Source organism: Balaenoptera acutorostrata, chromosome 20 (genome assembly GCF_949987535.1).
Source record: "Balaenoptera acutorostrata chromosome 20, mBalAcu1.1, whole genome shotgun sequence".
NCBI lineage: Eukaryota > Metazoa > Chordata > Mammalia > Artiodactyla > Balaenopteridae > Balaenoptera > Balaenoptera acutorostrata.
In genome coordinates this window covers 335,714-362,440 of record NC_080083.1, presented here as the reverse complement: position 1 = coordinate 362,440, position 26,727 = coordinate 335,714, and the positions used below count along the sequence as shown (strand labels likewise).

Genomic DNA, 26,727 nt, shown 5'->3' with positions numbered 1-26,727 from the left:
CGGCGCCGTCCGGCCGCGGCCCCAGTCTCACTGCCCAGTCTGGCCCCGCCGCCGCCCGCCGCGGACGCGTACCAGCCGACGCCCTGCTAGCCGCCCGGGCCGCCCGCCCGCAGCCATGAGCGTGCTCCGCCCGGGCCGAGCTCGCCGCCCCCTGGACTAGTCCCGCCGCCGCCCCGACCCGCCTGCACCATGGAATCTCCTGCCGCGAGCCAGCCCGCCGGGGTGCCCGCGTCCAAAGGTAGGAACGCCCGGGCTGCGGACCCGACCTCTGCGCGGTCCCCCGGCCCCGACCTCTGCGCGGTCCCCCGGCCCGGCCCGCACCCGGGCAGCTCCCCTGCCCGGAACGCCTCCCTTAGGTCCCGGGCCCAGCCGGACCCCAGTTTAGGCCTTGGGGCTGCACCCAGGCCCGAAGTCGGGAGAGGGTCTCGTTCTGATCACCCTGCTCCAGGTCAGGAACCTTGCTTGGACCTCCCCCTTTGGGCCTTAACTGCACCTTGGACAGGAACTCTCCCAGTCTCGGTCTCTCAGCTGGACCCAGGCGGGATTCACTCTGATCTTGCACCCAGCCCCCTTCCACTCCCGGGTCTCAGGGCTGCATCCAGTCTGGGCCCCCAGTGGTGCTCCCCTGCTGCGGATCTCTCTGTAAACGCCCCCTCCCGTGTGGCTGCCCTGGCTACGGTCCAGCTCAGAACTCCCCGTCCTCTCCCCCAAGGCTCTCCACCCTCCTAGGTCCCACATTGCCCCATCCCTGGCGGCTGCACCCCGTCCTGCAGCTCTGTCTGCAGCCCTGTCTTCCGGAGAACCTCTCTTGGCCTCCCACCCCACCCTACTGCACGGCCTCTCCATCGGCTCCCTCATCTGGACTTGCAAGCTTCTCTGTGCACGGGGGCGGGCGGGGGGGGGCGGTGCTCACCTCTGACGCTGCCTGTGGGTCCTGGGCTGGCTGCCCGGTGGGTGCTGGCCGTGCGATGGGCTCGCTCTTGTTTTCTCCAGGCAGCCAGCCTTCCTGGAAATGTTTGTGAGGTGGCGGCTGCGGCAGCAGGGTTTGTCATGCAGAGGGGGAGGATGAGACTTGGAGGGCGAAAGGGGGATTTTTTTGGCAGGAAGAGGAAAGGGTGTTTTTGGCATGTTGGAGTCTCAGCGGGCTGGGCTGTGTGAGAGAGTTCCAAACCGGACACAGCCGTAGTGAATGGACTGCCCGCGGCTCCCTAACTTGCTGTCTCTGGGCCTCGGTTTCCCTTATCACACCTACCTTCCGTGGACTCCTGGCGTAGGATGTGAGATAGTGAGTACTAAAGAGCTCTAGGCAAGTGCGGGTGATGAGATGAAGAGCTCAGAGGTGCTGGGGAAGGGGCACTTGCTGCGTTTTATTACTGTTACCATTCTTGCTGGAAAGGCCTCAGCCATGTGGGATCCAGGCCTTGCCTCTGTTGGGCTGTAGCTGCAGAGTGAGGGGGAGAAAGGTAGCAGCTGGCACTTAGGGGGCCCCTAATCAGGGGTTGCCTCTGCCTCTTTTTCTCTGCGGTGGGGGGAGCCCAGGCAGCTGGAGGGCTTGTGGGGTCCCGGGGAGGGTGTGGGTGCTTCGCTGCCCCTGCTCCTGGCGGCTGCTGTGGCTGGGGCCAGAGCCCAGCCGGCCGGGTGGGCAGGGTAATTATGTCTTACATAAGTGGGAGGCCGGATCCCTGACCGTTGCCCAACCACTGTGAGTAACCCAGGAGGCACTCGAGGGGGAAGACGGCTGGGGAGGGACTTGCATTGCGCAGACCTCGTGGAGCTTGGGAACCGGGAAATCAGAGACTTCTTTTCCCCAGCTCCAGGTGTAGGCCTGGCCTGGCCAGTGCTGTGAGACCTCGGGCAGGTCCATCAACCTCTCTGGGCCACAGTGTTTTCATGGGTGGAAAAAAGAGGTTGGAAGCAGTGTTTGTTTTTGAAGGCCCTTGAGCTCTTCCAGGCAGGGAATGCCTCATCAAAGTAAAAATTACAGTTGCAGGGTTGGGAAGGGAGAAGGGTCATGGGTGTGAAGGAGTAAAGCACTTTGGGGAAACACTCATATGCTGTGTGACCTGAGTCCTGGCATTGCCTTCTCTGAGCCTCTCTGCAGAGAGAGGGCCAGGATGCATTTCCAGTCTGTGGGTCCAGGTAACAGATGATGTTGGGTGGGGACGCTGTCAGCCTCTTTGGGGTCTGTGGCAGCATGTGGTGGGGAAGCCACAATGACGTCTTGCCAGAAATCCCAAGAGCTCCCACTTACCAAGGTTTTTCCATGTGCTATGCGCTAGCCCATTTATTGCTCACAGCCCCATTCACAGACGAGGAAGCTGAGGCTCAGAGGCGCTCATTGCCTTGCTTGAGGTCACACGGCTGTGACAGATGCAGCTGCTGTTCTAGTGCTCAGTGCTCCTCTGTGTCCCATTTCTGTGATGGGTGCTTGGGCTGAGCTGGTGGGATACTCCCTCCTCCCGCATCACACCTCTGTTCTGAGGCATCTCCTCTAGCCCTTTACAGCCTGACCTGGAGGACGGACTGAGCAGAGATGATGTCTCCTGTGTGCAGAGCCCTTTACAGCTGGCACATTTCATACTCACTGCGGTCCGGCCCATTTGTCAGGTGACAAAACTGAGGTCAGATGGGAGGAGTGGCTTGACCCAGCCCTCCGTGTCCTGGGCACAGGCCACAGTGTTGTCCTTCTCGCCACCTTCTCGAGGAATTTGGACCAAGCAGGATGTGGTTGGCACTTGACCTTAGGGAGCTTTACCTCTAAGCTTCCTGCCCTGCAGGGGTGCCCTGCCCCGTCCTCCATGCCACAGCCCTTGGGAGTTTTCCGGGAGTGCGCGAGGCTCCGGGCCCTACAGCCCTGCTGTTTTCCCCGCTTCCTCGCCCACATGCCATCTCTGCCTGGGATCAGAGGCCGAGGGCAGCTGCGGCCAGAGGGCAGGGGCGCGTTTGGTCGGCACAGTCTGGGTCTGCTGCCTCCGGCCACGTTTGTCCTTGGGGTGCCCCCACTGCCCCGTGAGTGCTGCCCCCGTGGGCGCTTCCTGGTTGATCCTCAAGTGGCTCCTGGATGCCTGACGGGGACACTGAGGCTGCAGGAGCCCCGTGTCCCGGCCCTTCCTGCTGTGCAGCTGCCCTCCCCTGACCTGTCCCGTCCTGTCCCGGCTCTCGGAAAGATTGGAAGGTGGCACTTGGGGACTTCCCCACCCCTGGCGTGACGCACAGGAAACTATCCGCCAACCTGTGGCTCAGGGCCTGAAGGGAGCAAAGTTCTCAGTCGCTTGTGTGTGGGGAGAGGGCCGGGGCAGCGGAAGGCTTCCGGCGTGAGTCAGCGGGCACTGGGCGCTGACTCACCCGTGGGGCACGCCAGCCGGCTGGCTGCAGCTTAAAGGGCCAGTGCCTGGGCGCTGGTGGGCGGGAGGGGGCTGGGAGTCCCCACCTCTCGGGCGGCCTGTGGCCCGGAGCTGGGCACGGAGGTGGCCCCCCTCCTGGACCTGGGATGGAGCCTGGAGCCCCCTCCTGGCCCTGCGCCCATCCCCGCAGGAACTTCCTCTGTTAGGCAAGGGCCCTGCTTCCTCTGTTCAGGGAGCAGGAGCGGGAGCAGGTGACGGCGGCTGTTTACTGCCCTTGGCCCAGGGCCTTCTCCAGCTCCGATGTGCTCCCGGGGGCCGCGGGAGGCCGAGGAGCAGAGGTGGGGCGGGGTCCCCTGGGCTCCCAGGAGACAGGGCTGTGCAGAGGTGAAGACTCTGCTGTCAGATCCCAGCTCAGCCCCTTCGCTGTGACATTGGACGTCCGCTGCCTGCTGTAAATGCTTTCAGTCCCCTGGCGCTGCCCGGCTCTTGGATGTGAGGCCTCGGTTTCTTCACCTGCAAAGTGGGAGTGGGAACCCTGCGTGCCGTCTTGCCGGCAGCCACGAGGACAGGTGTAGACAGCCTCATTCCACTCTTGCTAAGTGTCAGGTCCTGGGAACAGCGAGACTGCCCTCTGCCCACAAAGAACCTCAGCGAGACAGGAAGTGGGGCAGAGCCTGGGCTCGGGGGGTGGATGGACCTGTGTTCGAATTCTGACTCGCTCCAATGCTTCCCAACTTCCTCACGTGCCCTCTCTGACCCTCAGTCTCCTCTTCTGTAAAGTGGGAGAAAACAGCCCCCCACAGGGTGGTGGTAAAGGTGGGAGAAGGTGTCTGTCAAACAAATGTCATCTGTTATTATTTTCTCATCGTTTTGGTGGTGGCAGTTGTTCGTTGGTGGATGAATAACCAGGATGGGGACCTCTGGTGATGGACTTTAAGCTCTGTGACACGACTCTGGCTGCAGGGTCCTGTAATGGCAGCTAGGATATACCAGGCTCTTTCCCCACTGGTCCCCAAGCTGGAGCTGGGAGCTTCATTGCCTCTTGGGCCTTCCTGGGGAGGGCTTGCGGGGAACGGAGAGGACGGCGTGCCTGCCTTGGCCTGCACATCCGCGTCCCCTGCAGCATGGGGGCATGTGGGACCGGGAGTTGGGAGGGTGGGAGCCTCCTAGGCCTGCCCCTCAGTGGGTGGAGCTCCGTCAGGGCCAGGCAGGGCACCTGCTGTAGGAGCGCAGGGCTGGGCGGAGAGCGCCCCAACCGTGGAGCGGAAGGAGGCCGTGGGGGAGGTGGTTCTGAGGGTCCAGCTCCGAGGCCTCCGGGTCGGTGGGCGGGCAGCAGGGCTGAGCTGAGTGGGAGCAGCTGGGCGGGGCCTAGGCCGCTGTGGGGAGCATCGTCCGCGTCCTGGGAGGGGTCACTGTTGGGTCCCAGAAGAAGAACGCCCCGCAGGGCCCCGTCCCAGCCGGGTGCGGCGACGGGGCGGGCCTCCCTGAGCTCAGCTCCGCACGCTGGGGCTCATCGCCCTCCCGGGACTGGCCGGGCCTCTCGGTGTGGCCCCTGTGGTCAGGCCTGCTTCCCCAGCAGTGGCCGTGGGAAGCCCCCCGAAGCCTCGTATAAAGGGCGTGAAGAGCAGGCAGGGCTGGGAGGCAGCCCCTCTGCAGCTCAGACACAACGCTTGGGCCCACGTCCCACCCCAGAGGGGGTCACCAGGCTCACCCTGACAGGGCTTCCCCCTGCCCCATCCCCCCAGTCCTGGGCACAGGTCCCTGTCACCCTCCCCCTGTCCTGAGGTCCTCTCTGGGTGTCCTTGCAGGTTGAGCTGGCATCCAGGGGCTGCCCTGGCTTCTCTGGGAGGCCGTGTCCAGTCGCCCCTCTCCCCCGGTGCTCGCCCTGGCCGCTCTGCCCTGGCCCTTCTGCCCTGTCCGGGCAGACAGCGGAAGGATATATAGAACGCACCTCTACGTTTTAAAGAATAAAGAAAAGTGAATTCTGTACACCCGATACCCAGCTGAAGAAAACTCACCTTGCTGTGCCCCTGCAGCCCTGCAGCGCTGCCTCTCCCTGACAACCGTCCTGACGCGTGTGCACATCATTTCTGTATTATTGTTTTCAATCGGGCCCTAACGTACGTGTGGTGTAGTTAAGCTCCCTGGCCTGCAGGAGCCCCGGGCCAGTGTCCACACCGTGGTCCGTGGCACCAGCACCGGTGTGTAGCGCTGTTGGGGCAAAGGCTAGAGCTGGCTGGCGATCAGGAGCTGCACTGCGGGGGTGATACCGGGACCTACGTGGAGGAGTCAGCGTGTTAGCACGTGGCAGCACCAAGCACGGGGCCTCAGGGTTAGCGTGTCTGAGTGTCTGCAGCTGTTATTACTGTTGCTTCAAGTGAACGTTAAGCCCAAGTGGTGCAGTGCTCGGACCGCGCAGCTGTACCACAGCCCTGAGTTTCCTTGTCTGCGTCACTGGGCAGCTTCGAGGGTTCGTCTTAAGGTTTGCACGAGCCAGTGGGCACGAAGGGACAGGTGAAGGGCCTCGGATGTCAGCGGAGGTGTTTGGGTACCACCAGGGAGTAAAAAGGGGGCCAAGGGGCATTGCTCTGCCTCCCGTTAAGTCGGTGCTTCCTCGGTGTTGGCGCTCAGCGGCTGCTGAGGCCTGGGTGGGAGGCCTGCGCGAGACCGCTCTGGACGCGGGGGCTGGAGCATGTTTCCTGCCCTCTTTGTTCTTCTGTGCACCTGGGTCTGGGCCTCTGGCCCACCCCATCCCCTCTGACTCCCGCCCAGCTCGTCCCGTCCTGTCCCGTCCTGTCCCGTCGAGTTGCCCTGCGCAGACCCGGATAGTGTGGTGGGACCCTTGCTGGGTGGACCCGTGGGCACTTCCAGCCCGAGCCCCCTGCCTGGATTCCCCTGCTGCAGAGCTTTCCAGGTTGCCTCCTCTTCCCCGTCCGCCTCAGCTCGGATCTCCCCTCCGCAGGGTCCCCTGCTTCCTTTTTCTTCAGAGCACTTAGCGCTGTGGAAATCTACGTAAACGGAGTGTACCCGGGCTTTGTCTGCTAGTTGGCTTTGTCTGTGGCCCTGTCTCCCCCCGGCCCCGGGCGTCTAGGGCCGGATCGTTCTGGCTTGTGGGGCAGCGCCTCTGGCCTCTACCCACCAGGTACCAGTAGCACCCCAAGCTGTGACAAGCAGAGTGTCTTCAGGCTTTGCCACGCGGCTGCGGTTAGAGGGTGGTCCTGGGAGGGCAGGGCCCTGTCTGCTCACTGCTGAAGGGACGGGTGCTGCGAGCTGGGTGGGCTCGGGACCCTCCCCACGGGCTCTGCAGATGAGAAGGGCCCTGGAGGTGGGGGGGACGAGGGATGCCGAAGGCCTCTGAGGCCAGGGCCTGGCCCGGGGGCCACCGTGCCGCTGGGGGGGCACAGGGCAGGGCTGCTGGGTTGAGCAGCCCCCCGCCCCGCCTGTCACTCCCCTGTGGGCTCGGTGCTAAGGGCACCGTGGCGGGTGCGGGCCCGGCCCGTGGAGGCTCCCGGGAAACGGAGCGCCCTCCCCTCTGCGGGACCCTGGGGAGAGGCCAGTGCAGAGCTGGGGAGCCGGTGTGAACGTGAGGGGGCGTCCCTGCTCTGCCTGCCTCTCTGTGTCCTCGCCTGGACACGCCCGCAGAGCGGTAACGGGGGGTCATGATATCGGGGGGGGTGGGCCTTGGCTTGGCTTGGCGATAGACATTGACTGTGCAGGTGAATCTGCTGCCCCCCCGAAAGCCTCCCCTTCTCGGGGCCTCAGTTTGCCCGCCTGAGCAGTGGGAGTGGGTTGGCCTAGTTGATCTCTGTCTGTGGGACGCCCACAGGATAGAGGTGGCCAGCTGGGGGCAGGGCCAGGCGGGGGCGGGGGCGTCCTCGGACATCTGGCCTCCGACACCTCCGTGGTGGCATGCGCTTCCTTACCTGATGGGCACGGACCCGGGGGACCCAGGACATTTCCGGCAGGATTGGAAAGCACGAGAAGCACCCCAAATATCCAAAAGTAGGAGGCGGGAATAACAAAGTGGGAGCCGGTGTTGCTTTTGTCGGGGAGGCTGCGGATGAGACAGAACGTGGCGGGGTGTGCGGCTCCCGTGTGAGCGAGGCCCGGCGGGGTCCGTGGTGCGGGGTTGTCGGCCCTGCGCACCTCCCCCCACCCCGGACGGAGCCTGAGAGCCGGGCACAGCCGGTTTGTTGGAATCTCCCCAGGCCCCGCTCAGGGTCTGCTCCCCACCAGACGCTCACTGTGACCTTGCCTGCCGCCTCCTCTCCGACCCTCTTGGTGCAGCAGACCCGTGAAGACACTTCCGGGGCTGCTGAGGGTGTTGACAGAGTGGCCGTCTGGGCTGCGGGCCCGGTGTTAGCTTGGGTCCCACGCGTTTCCAGATGGCTCAGTCTAATCTTCCTCGCGCCAGGACCACTAAGGCAGGGCACTGGCCCGCGCTGGATGCGCTGATACCCATGCGAGGTCAGTCCGTTGTCCCCACGTCACAGTTGAGGCCGTGATGACCAGAGAGGTGAAGTCGTTTGCCTGAGGGCACCCGGCTAGGAAGCGGCAGCTTTGCGGTTCGAGCCCGGGCTGCCTGAGTCAGTGCTGCCTCTGAGATGTAACTACAGGGCCGTGACTCGTGAGGGGCCGGCTGGACACGGGAGAGCCAGTTTACAAGGGCGCTGAGCTGCACGGCTGGGAGGGCCTCTCTGAACAGGCAGGAGCTGAGGCTCACGCATCAGCTGGGACAGAGTTGCAGGGAAGAGCGTTCTAGGCAGAGGGAACAGACCCGGCAAAGGCCCTGAGCTGGGAACAACGGTGGCTCATTCAGGTCACGGCTGGAGTCCTCGTTGCCTCCTGTGGCTTCCCTGGAAGGCCGGAGCCGACGAGGACACAGACACCCGGTACTGTGCCCTCCTGCACCGGGAGCCCCGCAAGCCGAGGCTGGCGGGCTCGTCGTGCTTTGCCGGGGGCAGCCCACAAAGTCTGTTTGTCGTGGTGACAGTCGCCACAGTGGCCTGCACCTGGGCAGCCCCGGCCCGGCGCTGACGGCTCCGGCAGACGGTGGGAGGGGCCGGCAGCCTGTTTCTGGCTGCCCCGCAGACCCAGTTGTGTCACCCTAGACGTAGGCCTGGGGACCCTGACAGGCAGGGGGTCCTCGCCCTCTTCCCCTCCCCCCCGCCACCACCACTGCAGCCACAGGCAGGGAGACTGAGGCTTGTCAGGGGGACGTTCCCAAAGCCCAGGGCGGGCCGTGGGTGTGCAGGCTGAGCCCAAGAAAGGTGGAAAGGGGGCTGAGAGCAGAGAAGGCGCAGGAGGGCCTGCGGCTGTGAGCCCCGGAGACCGCCACGTGGATTGTTACCTTTTCATCTTTTTTTTTTTTTAATTTTAGCAATTTCATGTATCTTTATTTATTTATTTATTTATGGCTGTGTTGCGTCTTGGTTTCTATGCGAGGGCTTTCTCTAGTTGCGGCACTCTTCATCACGGTGCGCGGGCCTCTCACTATCGCGGCCTCTCTTGTTGCGGAGCACAGGCTCCAGACGCGCAGGCTCAGTAATTGTGGCTCACGGGCCCATTTGCTCCGCGGCATGTGGAATCTTCCCAGACCAGGGCTCGAACCTGTGTCCCCTGCATTGGCAGGCAGATTCTCAACCACTGCGCCACCAGGGAAGCCCCGGATTGTTACCTTTTAACTTAAAATGTTTTATTTTCTGGTTACAAAATAGCATCAAGTCAAGAATAAAAGCCACCCACATTTCTCATTACTGAGGACGGATTTTTTCACCTGTGCAGAGGCGCTGATGGTCACTGTGGTGTCCGCTTGGGGGCCGTTAGAGGGCCACCTGCTGTGTGCCAGACCCTCGGCCTTGCCTTTTAGGGCGGCAGGTGCACCTCCGAGCGGGAGAGAAGTAGAGGCGCGGGCAGGAGGGCGCTGTGCTGGGCTCCAGCCAGGCTGCAGAGCTGGGCTTCCTTTGGCCTGGCCTGTGGCCTCCACACGCCGTGGACCCCTGCGCCACCTTGGGGCCTGGTGGTGACTTAGTCTGATCTGGGGGCAGCACAGAAGTGGCCTCAGGAACTGAAGGCCCGGCTTTTCTGTTTTCCTCTTGGCGTGTGGAATGTGCTGGCTTCCCTTGGGGGGGCGCGGCAGGCCTGTCCCCTCCTCCCTGCAGGAGGGGTGCTGTGAGCCGCTGGCCTGGCCTGTTGGGGTCTCCAGGTGTGACTCCTGGCCAGACCCTTGACTAACGTGCAGTGACTCCACCTCCGAGCCTCGGTTTCCCCAAGTAAAATGAGCCTAAGAGCTCCTCCTCCAGGGTCGTCGGGGCGTCTGGAGGAGATGGGAAGGGCCGGTGTGTGAGTGGCAGGTTGCCTCTCTCATGGGCGAAAGGACTTTGGAGGGAGACCCCCCACCCTGGCCTCTGACAACCAGCCACCTTGCCTCGTCTGTAAAACGGGATGAAATCTCTCCACACACGAGGGCATGACTGGGCAGCTGACACACCCCCGTGCTGGGGCAGGCGGTGGTGCCGGTCAGGTCCTGGACAGGCCCCTGGGGGTTCAGAGGTGGTGAAGTAGCTCGATGCAGGCTGAGCGCTGTTCTAAGTGCTTTATCTGATAACTCTACAGGGAGGTGCTGTTTTTTGTTTTTTGTTTTTTAAATTTGGTTGTGCTGGGTCTTAGTTGCGGCACGCAGGCTCCTTAGTTGTGGCATGCGAACTCTTAGTTGTGGCATGAATGTGGGATTTAGTTCCCGGACCAGGAATTGAACCCGGGCCCCCTGCATTGGGAACGTGGAGTCTTAAGCACTGTGCCAGCAGGGAATTCACAGGAGGTGCTGTTTTTGTCCCCATTGTATGGACGAGAATGCTGAGGCTCAGAGAGGTGTGGGCACTTGCCCAAGATCACCCAGCGTGTAAGGGGCAAAGGGGATTTGACCTTGTGGCAGAGAGAGCCCATGCTTTTTTTTTTTTTTTTTTTTTTTTTAATTTTTATTTATTTATTTATTTATTTATTTATTTATGGCTTTTTTTTTTGGGTCTTCGTTTCTGTGCGAGGGCTTTTCTCTAGTTGTGGCAAGTGGGGGCCACTCTTCATCGCGCTGCGCGGGCCTCTCACTATCGCGGCCTCTCTTGTTGTGGAGCACAGGCTCCAGACGTGCAGGCTCAGTAATTGTGGCTCACGGGCCTAGTTGCTCCGCGGCATGTGGGATCCTCCCAGACCAGGGCTCGAACCCGTGTCCCCTGCATTAGCAGGCAGATTCTCAACCACTGCGCCACCAGGGAAGCCCAGAGCCCATGCTTTTGGCGACAGGGTTGCACGAGAGCCGAGCCTGGTGTGGACTGAGCGGGGGCCCCGGCTCTGGGGCTGTGGACTGTGCCTTCGGAGCGCTGACTCAGCTGCAGGCCCAGGGCCGCCTGGGTCAGGGCCTTTGGCCAGAACTGAGACTCTCCTGCTGGCCGCCAGGGCACAGACGGATGCACCTCAAGCCTGGCATCTGGGGGCCCCTGGGGGTGCTTCTATGGAGAGGCTGCAAGTGTCTGCCCACGTCACCCACCCTGGGGTAGATGCTGAGACCCCACCCCCACCGGACTTTTCCTGGTGGTTCACCCAGCCCTCAGGACGGCTGGGCCCGGGCCTCGTCTTCCCAGGGGCGCTGAGAACCCCTCCTATCATGGACAGTGGTGCCGGGGCCCCGCCACCCCCGCTGCTGGGCCCGAGCGCTCGGGCCTGTCTGGGTTCACAGACGACGTGCTGAGTCTGCATAGCAAGGGTGTGCTGGAGGCTTGATCCGAACCCGGTGCAGAGGTGACTTCAGGAGGGTGTGCACAGGGTCTCCTGGTGCCCTGCGCACCCCTGCGACACGAGGCACGGGGCCTTGGGCGGGAGGCGGGAGGACATGCCCGCAGGAGAGGCACACGGGCACCGTTTCTGCTCTGGGTGGTTTCGGGAAGTCCTGGTCGAGTCCCAGGTCCGCCCAGCGCTCTCGATGCCGATTCTTCTTTAGCACCAACCGTGTGCCGGGCACCGGGTCGCGCTCTTAGCTGGCCAGAGAGGCTTGGAGAGGAGACACTTCTTGTCAGTCCCTGGGGGTGAGGGGTGAGGGAGGCGTTGCCTCGGGACTCAGGCCCACCCAGCACCCTGTGGGGTGGGAGTGGGCTTCCTGGGGCTGTGTGGTGAGAATGTGCACAGGCTCCGGCCTCCAGGATGAGTGGGCCCAGCCAGAGCTGGCCCTGCCCGCGCCTCGGGCGGTCCTCCTCCCCTGGGACGTGGACCCTGCCGGGCCCCTCTCACCTCCCACCCTGTTGGCTAGAGCTGGGGGTGGGGCTCCTCACAGATGGGGATACTGAGGCCCAGGGACACTGCAGTGTGCCCGGGGCAGTGGGCAGGGGTGAGATGAGGCCATGGGTCCGTCCTCCAGGCCTGGATCTGCCCTGCTTTGGCCCCTGCAGGCCTGCTGGGCTTACTTCCCGCTTCCCCAGGAAGGTGGGCCCCCAGGAACCTCCCCCGCTCCCAGCCTGGCGTGAGCCTGGGCGGGGAAGCCGACAGCATCAGGTTGTAGCTGTGGGTACAGGCACCCCTGTCTCGCCGCCTGTCCGCGGGGAGGGCTGTGTGGAGGGCTGGGGAGCCGGCCCCGGGCACAGGCAGGCTTGGCGGCGGTGGGAGCCCAGCCGGTCCAGCGCCCTCACTCCACAGGGGACGTCCTGCCCTGCCCTGCACACCCCCGGCTGTGGAAGCAGCAGACCTGGGTGCACATGCGGTCCTTTCCCGACTCACCTTCCTGCCCTTGGCCCTGGCCCCGTTTTCCAACCTGAGCCGGGGGCCGATGCCCTGGCAGGTGGTCCTTGTCCTCGTACTTTGTCCACCCGGGGCCCCTTCTGGGGAAGCTGAGGCTGAGAGAGGCGGGGTGCCTGCACACAGGGTCCCGGCCCATGGGCCTGGCTGTGGACACCCCTGGCCGGCTTGCATGTGATGCCTGCCGGCAGGGCCCTCAGCCTATGTCTGCGTTCCAGCATGACGGGTGGGGACGTCGAGGCTCAGAGGCGGGTGCCCCCCCACCGAGGTTAGCACTGCATGGGGGTGGGGTGGGTAGAGGCCCTGCTGCCTTCCCAGGCTGCGGGACAGAGCCCCACACGCTGCGCGGCTTCAACACCGGAACCTCCTGTCCCCCGTCTGGAGGCCGGAGCCCATCCAGGTGTCGCAGGGCTGGTCCTGCTGTGGCCATGATGGGAGGAGCCGCCCCGGCCTCGTCCCCGGGACTGCAGACGGCCTTCTTCCCTTGATGCGTGTCTGTCTCTGTGTCCAAATTTCCCCTTTTTTAAGGACACTTGTTGTGTTGGATTAGGGCCTCACCTTAATGGCCTCATTTTAACCTGATCATCTCTGTAAATCTCCAACTAGGGTCATGCTCGGAGGTACTCGGGGTTAGGACTTCAGCTTTCAGGGGTTAGGACACAATTCAGGCCTTCAGGGAAACTTGGGACATAGGACTCTGCGTGGGTGGGAGCGCGGGGGCCTGATGGGGGCCGTGGGGGCCGGTCTGTGACGGTGCGTCCTCCTCGGAGGCACCGACTTTTCTCAGGTGGCTGTGGGGCGACTGTTGCAGGAGGACCGGTGGGGCTCAGGCCCTCCAGCCCAGGCTGGGCACGTCCTCTGGGCTCCCGGAGGCCCCGGGGCCCCGTCACGGCGCCGACCACGCTGACCCTCGACGTCTGTGTCTGTGCCGGGCCCCTGGGGGTCCTGCCTGTCCCGGGAGACGCTGACTGAGCAGTGGCTGAGCGGACGCTCCCTTCTCTCCGTCCCATTTAGGAAAGTCCAGGAGGAAGAAGGATTTACGAATCTCCTGCGTGTCCAAGCCGCCGGCGCCCAGCCCCACGTGAGTTGGCCTCAGGTTTCCCCCGGCGCCGCCCAGACGGCCTCCCGAAGGGGCCGCCGTTGAGAGCCAGGCCCCTGCCTGGGCAGCACCTCCTCTGGGCAGCTGCGGGGGCCATGGGCCTCGCACATCCGCTCAGGGCCCTGCTCTCCCGTCGAGGACGGAAGGCGAGGCCCCGGCCGCGTCCGCGTGCTGTATCGTGTGCTGCCCCGCAGACGCTCGGTGGCTGGGGGGTGGGGGCTCCCGGGCAGGATGTGCGCCAGGCTGGGCTGCCCGCTCAGGAGGGCGTGCCCCCCGGGCTCACGGCCCCGCTCCTCCCTGCAGGCCCCCCCGGAACCTGGACTCCCGGGCCTTCATCACCATCGGGGACAGGGTAGGTGTCGTCGGGCCCTGGGAGGTGGCTGTGGGTGGTGGACGGAGCTGGGCTGGGGCGGAGCGCTGGCTCCGTGCTGCTGACCAGTGGCCCGTCTGGGGCAGAGGTGGTGGTTGCCTCCTGGGGCCCTGGTGAGCCGGAGCCGGCGTGCAGCTCCCCGACCTCAGAGGAGTGGTGCTGAGCGCGCGGATCCCTGGCCCTGCCCTCAGGGCCAGTGCCCGGGGGCCTGCATTTCACTCGCACTTCCTGATGGCTTGGGAAGCCTGGCTCGGGGACCGTGTGTCGACCACAGGACACGCCGAGGGTGTCCTGTTCGTCCCCCTGCGCGCTTCCTTTTTTGGCCGCTCCCTGTGAGGCGAGGCCTTTCCGTTGTCCTCTCTGTGTCCCCAGTGCCTGAAACAGGGACTTGTGCGCAGCAGGTGCCGAGTGAGTGATTCAGTCTGGCCACCTGAGTGGGGCGGGGCGGGAGGGAAGGAGCATCTCTCAAGGGCCCCACGCCGCTGGGAGCACTTCCCAGACCGGCCTGCTGACACCTTGCAGCAGCCCTTGGAAGTAGGTGCTGTGCCTGCTCTATAGAAGGTGAGGGGAGGCTCAGAGAGGTTAAGTGAGTTGCCCCAGGGCACACAGCGGAAGTGGTGGGGGCAAGATTTGAGCACAGGTCTGACCGGCTGGCGGTCCTCTCTTCCTGCTGCCCCAGCGTCCCCACTGGCGCCTGACTTGGCCCCCATGAACCCTCTCTCTTTTGTGTCCCCCGAGAACTTTGAGGTGGAGGCGGATGACCTGGTCGCCATCTCGGAGCTGGGCCGGGGCGCCTACGGGGTAGTGGAGAAGGTGCGGCACGCCCAGAGTGGTACCATCATGGCCGTGAAGGTGAGCGGGGCCCCCAGCCCAGGGCTGTCGGGGCCGGGGGCGCCGGGGCCGCGGCCCTGCCTCCCAGCCCCTGACCGCAGCCCTCGCCCCGCAGCGCATCCGGGCCACCGTGAACTCGCAGGAGCAGAAGCGCCTGCTCATGGACTTGGACGTGAACATGCGCACGGTCGACTGCTTCTACACCGTCACCTTCTACGGGGCCCTCTTCAGAGAGGTGGGCCCTCGGGGGGTGGGCCCGGGGCTGGGGGGGGGTACCCCAGGGGGTGCTGCACCTGGCCTTCTCGGAAGGCTGTCTTGGGTAGGGGCGGGCAGTGGGGGGCTGGTGGAGGAAGGACCCGTCTGCCAGGTTCAGAGCTGGGACGAGCCATGGGGTGGCGGTGGCAGGGGGGGTGTGGGGCTGAGGCAGGAGGGGTCTGCAGGGCTGGGGCATGGAGCTGAGCTGGCACAGGCGAGTCCCAGAAGCCCCCACTGGAGGGACACGGTCACTTCTCTCTGCAACCTGCCGTGGAATTAGGGGTCAGATAGGGGAGAGCAGAGGTGACAGCGAGTGGAGGCTGCCATGTGGGCCCAGCAGAGTGGGCACGCCTCGGGGGAAGGGGGAGGAGCTGGGAGGTCGGGGCATCCGCAAAGGCTGAGGGGTGGAGGTGTGTCGGGGGCGCCGGCCGGCTCCGGGGAGGTGGGCACGGGAGGACGCCGGGCCGGGCAGTCCTGGGCGGGCATGGCTGAGTTCCGGATGCCCACGTGCAGGGAGACGTGTGGATCTGCATGGAGCTCATGGACACATCCCTGGACAAGTTCTACCGGAAGGTGCTGGACAAGGACATGACGATCCCGGAGGACATTCTCGGGGAAATCGCTGTATCTGTAAGTGGCTCAGGCCCTGCTGGGGTGGGGGTCCCGATGGTGTTGTCTTGGGCAGAGTCGGGCCCCCAGTGTGGCCCCCAGCTGCGGCCCTGAACCTGGGCGGCTGCCCCTGGACCAGAGCCTCCCTGCTGAGGACACCGGGGCTCCTGGAGCCGCGCAACTTCGGCAGAGCCAGGCCCTCTGGGCCTTTCTGTGCAGCTCCTGAGCTTCTAGGCCACGAAAGAGGACTTAGTGTTTACAGCTCCCGCATGCCGAGGGCGCTCTGGGGCAGCTCACGGAGGCTCCGTGCTCGCCTCCTGAGCTTGCATGTGTCTAGGGCAGGGCGGCAGCCCTGGGCTTGAGCACCCCAGCAGCCAAAGCAGAAAGGGAAATGGAGTCAGCGAACCAGCGGTCCTTCCTCCTGACCGCACCTGCGGACGTGTGAACATCCCCCCTGGCGTTGAATCAGGATCTTTGGGGTCATTCCTGTGGGGAATGGCTCCGAGCATGTAGCCCACTGACTGCTGAGGGAGGGAGAGGAAGCAGGGAGGCTGCAGAGGGCTGGGTTCTACCAGGAGCCTGGCAGGGGGAAGGGACAGCACCCTGGGGGCTCATAAGTCTGGGACTCTGCAGGGTCCTGGGCATATCACCTGAGACCCTTGCCCACTCAGAGCAATGCAGGAACCGAGTGCGTCTGCACCAAGGTTGCTGGGACCCCACAGCAAAGGCTGGGATGTGGGCAGGAGCCTAGGGTAGTGAAGGGTTGGGTGTGTACCTGGGAGAGGGCGACGGATGGCCCTGGGTGGGGTGTCTTGCAGCTCTGTCATTGTTGATGCAACCGGGAATCACAGCCATCCGGTCTCTTCCCCCTCTTCCTGTTCCAAATGCCAGATTGTGAGGGCCCTGGAGCACCTGCACAGCAAGCTGTCCGTGATCCACAGAGGTCAGTGCCCAGGCCGGCCGGCGGGAAGGGGCCTGGCTGTCCGCACACGCGCTCTTGCCCAGGCTTGCTGGGCCCACACCACCGGGGCTCAGAGGCGGCCGGCTCTGACGTGCCTGTTGGGTCAGGAGCTGAGCCTGTTGGCCGGTCCGGCCCACGGTCCACTCCTCCCAGCCATGCTCCTCAGCCCCCAGACCCAGTCCCAGTTCCGTTCGCTGGTGCTGAGAGCACGGATGGGGTGGACCGTTGTCCTGGGGAGGCTGAGCCATCTTGTTCTGATGTGTCGTTTATGTGTTGCAAGACACGCAGGGGGGGTGTGTACCACTGCGTGGATGTGATCGTTGTGTACGCTGTGTAAGCCCCGCCCGTCGAGGTGAAGGTGTTTCCAGCCTCCCGCTCCCTCCCAGCACGTTCTTGTCCTGCTCAGTCCCGCCCCCGCCCCCCACACCCTGGAGCCGCACTCCTCTGATTTTCCCGCAGTGGGTGGTTTTGCGTGGTCTCAGCCTCCCGCTTGGCCCGATGATTCTGAGACTCACCCAGCCAGTGTACGTCCTGCCTCTTCGTCTGTGTTCTGGGTGCTCTGCTTTTCCAGACCAAGTTCATTAGGCTAAGCCCCCTTGGCCACTCAGGGGCAGGTTGTCACGGAACCTTCGGTCCTTCTTCTGTGCATCTGTATCCACACAGAAGTCCCCATAGAAGGCGGGAGAGATGCGTGTGTGTCCTGTGTGTGTGCTCGCTGGACAGTCCCTGCTGTGCCCTCCAGCCCACTCCACGTCCACCTCGAGTCCTGGGGCTCTGGGTTCTCCCGCAGACCCATCTCCTGTGTTTTAGCTGCTGCCCTGCGCTTCCTGGGCAAATCTGCCGACCCCTCTGGGTGGACACGGGGTGGTTTCCAGTGCCCACACTGTCAGTGATGGGTCCCCCTGGAGCCTGGGTGGGCCGCAGAGCTAGAGGTTGTGCTGGGAAGTGGCGGCCCAGTCCCGGCTGGTTGGCTGCAAGGACGTGGTCCCGGGCGAAGCCCCAGAGCCCTGACTTCCTCCCCTACCTGTGGCTGGAGCCCGGAGCTCCTGGCTGTGTGGCCACCAGCTCTGACCTGGGCAGTGGGGGCCCCACAACCAGGAGCTGACAGGCGCGTCCTGCCCCTGGCAGACGTGAAGCCGTCCAACGTCCTCATCAACAAGGAGGGCCACGTGAAGATGTGCGACTTTGGGATCAGTGGCTACCTGGTGGATTCCGTGGCCAAGACGATGGATGCCGGCTGCAAGCCCTACATGGCCGTGAGTGGCTCCTGGGCCACCCCAGGAGAAAACAGCCGGGCTTGGCCACCCCGGCCGTGTCCTGTGTCCATCAGGGATGAGGCCTCCCCAGACCCCGAATTTCCTGCCGTTGCGGGCAGAGGGCTCTGCTGCCCGGCCCTCTCCACCCCTTTCTGACTGGCCCCGTGGTGCCCATTTGGGTAATAAGTCTCACCTCAGGGTGGTGGCTGGTGGGGCCTGCGGGGTCCCACCCCTCCCCCAGTGTCCCGAAGGTGGGACCCCCAGGCAGGGCAGCTGCGTGGCAAGACTCGGGCCTCCACCTTGAGACCCTGGCCCTCGCTGGCCTCAGCTTCCTCATTTGCCCCGGGGGAGGTGGGATGGGTGAGCCCTGGCCCCTCGGTTTGGGGTTGGGGAGGCCAGACCCAGCTGAGGATGCCTGGGCGACCCTGCTCTGGTCCGTCTTGCAGCCTGAGAGGATCAACCCGGAGCTGAACCAGAAAGGCTACAATGTCAAGTCCGACGTCTGGAGCCTCGGCATCACCATGGTACTGCCTGGGGCTCCCTTGCTATTTGGGAGGGGCCGTACCAGGTCCTCGAGCGTCCGGGGCCTGTGAAATAGTTTACCCTGGGACAGAAATGTTGGTTGGCTTCACAAACTGAGGAGAGACTGTATCATCAAAAATTACGGTGTCTTAAGGGGAGCATCTGCAGGTGCCTTATGCCCGCCGTGGGGTGAGGGGCAGCTTTACATAGTTCTCGACGTCTCTGATGACTCGTCCATTGGACTTTACCCAGCGCTCATGGTGCTTGTCGAGAAATCACAGTCAACCCCAAATTAGGTGAGTTCCTTGTACACGTGGCCCTCACGATCACAGTGAGACTCAGCCCTGGCGCTGGACGGTCGACGTTTACTATCACAGATGACATCGTACTGTGCATCTCTGTGCCCAGAGGCTGTTTGTATTTTTCTTTTTTTGAGCTCTTTAGAAAAAATTACCAGGAAAGGAATTACGAGGTCCAGGGTTTGGACACGTCTCTGTTTTCCTGCTTGTAAACTCTGGTGGTCCTTCTCTGCAGCCCAGGCAGGGTCCTCACTTCTGTGTGTCGGAATCATTGGAAACTCTAGGAAAAAAAGCAGGCTGACTTTGTCCTGTGAAAATCCAGGGTCACACCCACACCCACCGCACTGTGCCACCTCCACCTGTGGCCTGGAGTCTTGCATTTGTGTCTGTGATGCATTTGTGTCTTGGCTGGAAAGGGGCCTTTAGCCTAACGGGAAGGTGCTTTCTTAGCACAATGACTAGCGATCTGTTTGGGTGCCAGTCACCACCAACAAGAAGCGTTTGCTTGAGCTGAGGTCTCTTCTGTTCATTACAGTGATCACTTGTCAGGGAAAGGGGCCTGGGTGGACCTGATTTGTGTTTTCATCTCAGCAGTCAAAATCGGAACCCAGAGTTTGCTGTGAGCTGCCAGTCTTTTTTTTTAAATTAATTAATTAATTAATTAATTAATTAACGGCTGCATTGGGTCTTCGTTGCTCTGTGTGGGCTTTCTCTAGTTGCGGCGAGCGGGGGCTGTTTTTGTTCTGGTGTGCGGGCTTCTCATTGTGGTGGCTTCTCTTGTTGTAGAGCATGGGCTCTAGGTGCGAGGGCTTCAGTAGTTGTGGCTTACAGGCTCAGTAGTTGTGGCTCGCGGGCTCTACTTTTCGTTTCAGTGTGCGGGCTTCTCATTGTGGCGGCTTCTCTCGTTGCAGAGCACGGGCTCTAGGTGTGCGGGTTTCAGTAGTTGTGGCGCATGGGCTCAGTAGTTGTGGCTCGCGGGCTCTAGAGTGCCGGCTCAGTAGTTGTGGCACACGGGCTTAGTTGCTCTGCGGCATGTGGGATCTTCCTGGACCAGGGCTCGAATTTGTGTCCCCTGCATTGGCAGGCGGATTCCTAACAACTGCACCACCAGGGAAGTCCCGAGCTGTCAGTCTTTCCCACAGATGACTCCTGCCAACTGCAAGTGAGGCACCCAGGGCACAGGGAGGTCCGGGTCTAGTAGGAGAGATGAGGCCATGGTAGCCTTGTGCCCAGGGAGTCAGGGAGAAACAGTGATGAGGTCAGAGCCGGAAGGCTTCCTGGAGGGGGAGGCATTGGAGATGGGCCTTACAGATATTGATGGCTGGGCAGTGGGGGCTCTGTGGAGGAGGAGGGGCCTGTAAACTTCATTTCCTAATGGAGTCTGGTGGATTGTTGCACAGTCCAGGAGATGAAACTCACGGTCAAAGGCGGACCTCACAGTCTAACATTCCTTCTGCAAACACATGAGAGTCATTTCATTTGCTGTTTGCCCTTTCAGTAATAACAACAGCCCAAATAAATGGCAGCAGACGCTTAAGTCATTGTTGAGACATTAGGGAGTGGGGAGTGGCCTGTGGCAAAGGAAAGGGAAACTGGTTGCCTATCCGAGTTCCTTTGCTGGCGGCGGCCTGTGGGAAAGCATCCCCAGGTTGCCAGCTCCTCTGATTTTTCCAGATTAGCTGAAACCTGGGTTTTCATGTACAGTCTTCTGAATTCAGATTGTTTGAAAACCTGATGATAGCTAAGCCAGTCAAAACTCAGGGTTGGATTTGCTCCATGAGCCATAGCTGCTGGTTGGGTCAGAAGAACTAACTACTGGTGTCCCCTTGGCTTTCATCTTTGGTATGATGTCACCTATCAGCCCCTTGACCTGCCTCACAATCCAGCTCTGGGTGCTGGACCAGGACAGGCAGGATCTGTGAAGGCCCTGCTTCCGCGTGCAGAGTGTGGGTGCATCTGACCCAGTGCCGCTGTTTCCACTGCAGATCGAGATGGCCATCCTGCGGTTTCCTTATGAGTCCTGGGGGACCCCGTTCCAGCAGCTGAAGCAGGTGGTGGAGGAGCCGTCCCCGCAGCTCCCAGCTGACCGCTTCTCCCCCGAGTTTGTGGACTTCACTGCACAGTGGTGAGTCTCAGCCCTGCCCGGACCTCTGGGCCTCCCCAAGCCCAGTCAGTACCCCTCCCTGTCCTGGCCAGATCCCAGCTCCTGCCTGGGCCTGGTCTCCTCCTCCTTTAGCAAATAACCCCCAAACAACATAGCATCAAAATAAGTAAGGCAGAAATAGTTTGAGTACAAGGAAAATTTGACAAACTGTGGTCCTAGTGGGGAGATTTTAATATAGTCCCTCTAGAAGTGGACAGATCCTGAAGATGGAAAAAGAAAACAAAAAGCATATGGAGGATTTAAATGCATAACAAATTTGCTTTCATTGATGTTTAGAACTTCGTATCAAATTAAAGAATGCCCACAGGGTCCTTATAAAAATTAATTATGTTTGAGATTACAAAGGAAATAGGGGAAGAGGCAGAAGGCAAAGCCATATAGGCCACGTTCTCTGACTGTAATTAGCTGGAACAGGAAATCCATAACTGAAGAGAAAAAAGCTACATGCAAATTAAAAGTAAATTCTTCTAATGCACTCTTGGGTTATGAGAGAGATTTAAACAATAAAATTATGAACTAGTCAGAAGTGAAGACAATGAGAATATAACATGTCAACATCTATGTGTTGTGGCCAAAGAGATACGCAGAGGAAAATTCGTAGCCTTTATTTCTTTTATTGGAAAATAAGAAAGACTGGAGACAAGTGAGCCTGGCAGACAGAGTCATTTTCTCCCAAGACCCGTGGTAGGGGTATCCCGATTAAGGATACCAAGTATGTGATTGTTAATGGTAGCATTTTGGTATTGGGATCATTGCAAATTCCCTAGATCACTATAGAGACAAGAAAGCTGACACCCCAAGAGGCAAAGAAACTTGGTCCAAATCTCTGTAGTTTGCACCATGGGTCCCACTCCGCCCTTGGAAGCCCCCCAGAACAGTCCAGCCCCTTCTTCCCTGAGCCCGAGGAGCATGTGTGTCCCCTTGCTTCCCGGGCAGGGCTGAACCCAGACTGGCTTGGCTGGCCTGGATGGGCTGGACTCACTTCTTCCCTGCCAGTCTGGCCCCAGCCTGCCCTCAGCCTGCCCTGTTCTGTCCTAGCCTGAGAAAGAACCCTGCGGAACGCATGAGCTACCTGGAGCTGATGGTGAGTGTGGGCGGGACTCTCTGAGAGACGGCTGCACCTGTGCATAGCGGTGGGCAGCTCCTCTGGCTTGCCTGTGCATTCACTCCTAGGAACTCCCTCACTCATTCACTCACATGTACCCTGGCTCCCTCCTCCCCGCTCCATGCCAGGCCCTGGGGAGGGAGGCAAAGGGCAAGGGGGGGCAGGTGGACCATTTTCTTTGGAGGCATCAGGGAAGGCTTTGCAGGGGAACTGGGCCTAGAAGGGTGAATAAGGATTTACCCACTGAGGGACAGAGGCCTAGCATGCACGGGGAAGAGTGAGTTGAGGGCGGCTGCGGGAGGGCTGAGGAGGAGGCCACGAACGCTGCCTCTAACAGGAGGGCTTCTGGGGGGCAGAGGTCCTGGAAGGATGACTAGGAGTTTGCTGGGCAGGAGGAGCATGTGGGGGCACCTCCACCTCGCCCCCTCCAAGGTGACTGCCTGCTGTCCCCATCAGGAACACCCTTTCTTCACCTCGCACAAAACCAAGAAGACCGACATCGCTGCCTTTGTGAAGGAGATCCTGGGAGAGGACTCGTAGGCGGCGGGGCCTTGGACCCACTCTGGCCCCGCGGCGTCCCGCAGCCCTCTGCTGCGGCAGTGCTTGCCCACACCCATAAGCTACTGCCAACCTGGCCTTGGGCACCCGGGAGAAATGCAGGGGGCTGCTCCTGCCTGACAGGCTGTTGGTCCCAAGTGCCAAAGAACCAGACCATCGGGGCCCTGCAGTGCCTCTGCCCCTGCTGCTCCAAGGACTCTGAGACTCTGGACTTGGAGGGGCCAGACGCCCCTCACAGAGAAGGCAGTGGTGCCCTGTACAGGCCGCTGCCTTGGCCCGGCCCTGGATGCCACCCAAGTTGTATATTTTTTTATCTGTCGACTGAATGGACTTTGCACACTTGGCCCAGGCTGGCCACACCTCTGTCCCGGCATCGGTAGGGGGACCCAGTAGGGGGATGAGCCATGTGAATCCCCTGGAGCCCCCATGAGGCAGATGCCAGAGCCACCGAGGCCTTCACCCCAGCACTGGCAGACAGGGCTCTAAGGGCACCGGGGCCACCTCGCCCCTGCCTGCCGCCTCTAGGGGTGTTGTTTCACTTTTATTTTTTTAATTTATCCTCTTGATTTTTTTCTTTCGCTTTGTGGGTTTGGCTGGTTTTTCTTGCATGGTTTGGAGCCGATCACTTTTCTGTCACCTGCTAGGGGACCAGCAGGCTAAGACCTGCCCTCTCTGCTCAGGCTGGGGTCTAGGGGGATGGGCCCAAGGTCTCTGCTCAGAGAGGTGCTAGGGGAGCCATCCAACTCACTCTCCTTGGGGACCGGCTCGACAGGGGCTGTGGATTTGCTTTTGGTATTGTTTTAAAAAAAAAAAAGAAAATATATTTTTTTGAAGAAAGGACTGCCCGTCCAGGGTCCTGTCCCTGATTGGTTGGGGCAGTTGCCTGATTGCTGTTTTAATTTAAAAAAAAAAAAAGTGGGACAAAAGGTCGTGTGAGACTGTGTGTCATAGCGGCGAGCCCTCCTCCTCCTCAGTGACGGCTGGTGGGCCTGGAGGGGGGACCCCTTGCCCCCGGGACAGGGACACGGCAGCGTGATCAGGAGGGTGGGGGCCTCTCACCTGCCGGGGCCCTGCACTTCCACGTGTGAGGACACGAGGCTGCCCCCAAGGGCCGTGACGAGCTGCCAGGCCCTTGCTGAACACTGGACAGAGTGGCAACACAAGCCCAGTCCCCTGAGGGGCCACCTGTCCCCCGGGCACTGACGAGTGCATCGCCAGGTGCAGCACCTGGGCCTGGGCCGTCACCTCACTGAGGGGTAATGTCATTATTCCCAGCTCACAGGTGAGAAAACAGGCCCAGAGAGCCGAAGTCACTTGCCCGAAGCCACATGGCTTGTGAGATGGAGAAACAGGATTGGAGACAGGTAGTAGCCCCTACGGAGGGAGTGGGGCAGCTGGAGGAAGGCATCCGTGGCAGGATCCGGTCTGGCTCTGTCATCCTTGGGGCCTGGGCTGGGGCAGAATCGGGTAGAAGCCCTCTTCCATCAGACTGAAGCAGAAGGGGATTTAATTGCTCATGTAAGCAGAACTGTGTCTGGCTTCAGGCATAGTGGGATCCAGGAGCCAGGTTAATATCCTGTGGAACTTAAGTCTGCCTTAGCAGTTTTCTCTGTCTCAGTTTCACACTCCCCACATGGGGCCATGTCAGGACTCAGTGGCTCCCACCAGCTTAGCAGAGGGGCCCAGAGCTCCCACTGAAGTCCCAGGGCTCAGGGCTGGCTCTTCTCAGCTAGGAAGCGTCATATGCTCATCCCCAAGCCCATCTCAGGCTAAAAGGACCCAGCACAGGAAGAGTCAGCCTCCCTACATCCCAAGGTCTGAGGACTAGCCTTGCCAGTCCTCCAAGGGAAATGGGTGTGTTCCCACAAGGAGACACGGATCCCTCTGGGGTCCATCTCCCCTCTGCCTCGTCCACGAGTCCTTCCAGCCTCAGTTCAGCCAGAGGCAGGGTCCGATTCTCGTCCCCAGGTAGCCTCAGTCTGGGACAGACAGCCTCTGCCTAGAACCCTCCCTGGCACAGCATTTAACAGCCCCAACCTCCTTCCCACGTGAAGGCTGTTCTCACCTCGGGGCCTTTGCACTGATTGTGGCCTCTGTGTGGAACGCTCCTCCCCATCTCCTTGTGGCCCCCTGCTCACCGGTTCCTGTCTCCCCTGTCACTTCCCCAGGGAGGCCCGGCACCTGGTCCCATCGGTGTACTAACCTCTCTCTGAGTTATTTGGGCCGATCGGACCCGCCACCATCGTGTGCTCAGTGCCCGCACCCGGGGAGCGCTCAACCTGTGTTCAATGAAAACACTAGTGAATGAACACTCGAAAGGACGAGGGCGTGAGTCCTGAAGGTGCGTGCGTGGATGTGTGCGTGGGCGGATCGCCCTGCGTGCGAGTGTGCCTCCGTGTGCACACACGGCCTCACACACACACGCCCACGAACGCACGCACCCGTGTCCTCCGCGCGCGCGCAGGACCAGCCGACCCAAGTCCCGGCCGCGGCCCCGGTCCCTCCTCCCTCCGCGGCCACCAGGAGGCGGCAGAGCCCGGGCTTCGACCCCGCGGCCCCGGAGCGCCCGCCCCCAGCCCCACCCGCGCTTGGGCCTGCGGAGGGCGGTGTCTGGGTTGTGGGGAAGGGGTCGGGGGGACTCTCGCCGCCCAGCTCTGCGCCCCGGACCGGAGCCCAGGCGGCGGCCCGCGCGCGTCCGTCCTCAGCGTGGAGGCCCGGAGGGGAGCCCGGGGCCGAGGGAGGGCGACTCCTGACTCACGTTCTCCTGGGCGCACAGCGCTCTACAGCTGGCAAGTCATCTGCAGTGTCCAAAGGACTTTGCGGTTTACAAAGCCCAGAGCTGTTTACAAAACACAGCTTACAAAGTAATTTATCGTGCACAGGGCCTCCGCAGGATTATGAGGCGCTTTATAGCTCAGCAAGTGGTTCCCAGTTTGCCAAGCCCTGGCCATATTAGAACGTTAGCGTTTGTAGATTTCCTCTTGGCATTAGTGCAAACACGGTTGTTTACAGGTTCAGGTACTATTTAGGGGACGCTTCAGCTTTTACACAGGGTGTCCAGGCATCCAAGTGGGAGAAGCCAGTGTGCAGGTCACTGACATTTACAAAGCACATGCCGGTGCCCAGGCCCTTGACAGTTTATTCAGCCCGTGATTGCCCCAAGTGGCAGGGCCCCCTTCCCTGTCCCTAGGCTGTGGGGTGGCGGTCATGGGCACAGGGACCAGATGGGCAGGCAGGGGCCTATCCCAGACCTGGGGTGAATGAGTCTCTCTGGACTGACAGACAGATGGTGGAGGTTCCTGGACTTTCTGTGTCAGTTACAGCCACGAGAGCCTCCTCAACCGCCAGCTTTAAAAATACAGCATCTGGGCCTGGTTGGGAGCAGGAGGTGGCCTCTGAGGGAGAATCTGGCGAACTCCCCTCTGGAGGCCAGGAAAGGCAGCTTTGCTTGTTAGACAGACACCAGCTCGGCCTCCCCTCTCCTCAGAGCCCTGCTGTAGCTCCTGCCTCCCTCTGTCCGAGCCTCCCCGTGGCCCCCAGCAGCCAGCCCTCCCACCCCCCCCTCCCCCGCCCACACTCTCCCCTGCTCCCTGCGCCGCAGCCGTGCCGTGCTCACCTGCCTCGGGTCCTTTGCACTAGCTGTCCTCTGCTGCCCAGAACGCTCTGCCCCAAGACAGCCTCCTGGCTGGCTCGGGACACCTCTGCTCACCCCCTCAGAGATGCCATCTCCTCAGTGAGGCCTCCCTGACCACCCTGTCTCTCTCTGTCCCTTTGCCCTGCTGTGTTTTCCTCAACCTATTTATTCACACTCTTGTCTGCTGGGCAGCTCCCTCACTAGACTGGGAGCTCTTCTAGGGCTGAGATGGTCTGTCTTGCTCAGAGCCTGGCATGGACGAGGGTCAGGCAATGACAGAGGAAACAGGGCAAGTGCAGGGCGGGTGCCCTCCAGCCCCAAGAACGATCCCAGAACCAATGCAATGGGGCCCAGGGAGCAGGGCCCCGCCAGATCTGTGCGAAGGCTTGGGCTGGGGGTGGGGGTGGGCACTGCAGTTCTATTTATTTGGGGCTGTGGGTCCCAGGAGGGCTCTCTAGGACCCAGGCAACCCCCTGGTGGTACTGAACGGGGACGCTGTGCGTCAGAGAAGGGAAGCGATGAGCTCGAGACCACACGGCGAGCAGCACCAAAGCTGGGACCACGTCGGGGTCTGAGGCAGGGCTGCCTGCGTCACTGCGGATGTCAGCACAGCAGTCCCGGGAGCGGTAAGGTTTACCCACCCATCCCCCCACCCTTGCTCCAGTTTTCAAGTCCCTCGGGATAACTCTGGCTCAGGAAAAGGGGAAGGGGCCAGCACCTGGCTCCTACCACCAGCCCTACCTCCGGCTGCATCCCTGACTGCTTTGTGGGCAGGGGCAGTGGCTGAGAAAGCGGGGCTGGTCCATCTTCTCTCCCAGCAGGGACTTAGCATCTGGCCAAGCCTCTATCCGGTGCAGGGATCCCTCCCCACTCACACCCCCGCCAGGGGCTGAGGCCTCTGCTTGCACACCTCCTCTGATGGGGAGCTCTTTCTCATTC

At 61.8% G+C, this 26,727-nt stretch overlaps 1 protein-coding gene across 2 annotated transcripts; it reads left to right on the top strand.

Annotated features, from left to right (window-relative positions):
- The first annotated feature begins 42 nt into the window (after window positions 1-42).
- On the top strand, window positions 43-23,053 carry MAP2K3 (mitogen-activated protein kinase kinase 3). Of its 2 annotated transcripts, none has more exons than XM_057536445.1 (12): window positions 43-238; window positions 13,140-13,206; window positions 13,528-13,576; window positions 14,333-14,446; window positions 14,541-14,660; window positions 15,194-15,310; window positions 16,181-16,232; window positions 17,379-17,506; window positions 17,953-18,030; window positions 20,313-20,452; window positions 21,530-21,575; window positions 22,053-23,053. In XM_057536445.1, the coding sequence occupies exons 1-12, from the start codon at window positions 190-192 to the stop codon at window positions 22,134-22,136; spliced, it is 1,044 nt and encodes a 347-aa protein (XP_057392428.1). In that variant the 5' UTR covers window positions 43-189; the 3' UTR covers window positions 22,137-23,053. The 2 variants fall into 2 exon arrangements, with proteins under 2 accessions (XP_057392428.1, XP_057392429.1); XM_057536446.1 differs by lacking the exon at window positions 22,053-23,053 and adding an exon at window positions 21,953-22,037.
- Window positions 23,054-26,727: the final 3,674 nt, after the last annotated feature.

Bases quoted from the DNA above. Each gene is read 5' to 3' on its own strand.
- MAP2K3 (XM_057536445.1), top strand. From the start codon at position 190: ATGGAATCTCCTGCCGCGAGCCAGCCCGCCGGGGTGCCCGCGTCCAAA. The intron at 239-13,139 runs GTAGGAACGCCC...CGTCCCATTTAG, and splicing joins CGGGGTGCCCGCGTCCAAAG to GAAAGTCCAGGAGGAAGAAG. The intron at 13,577-14,332 runs GTAGGTGTCGTC...GTGTCCCCCGAG, and splicing joins TCATCACCATCGGGGACAGG to AACTTTGAGGTGGAGGCGGA.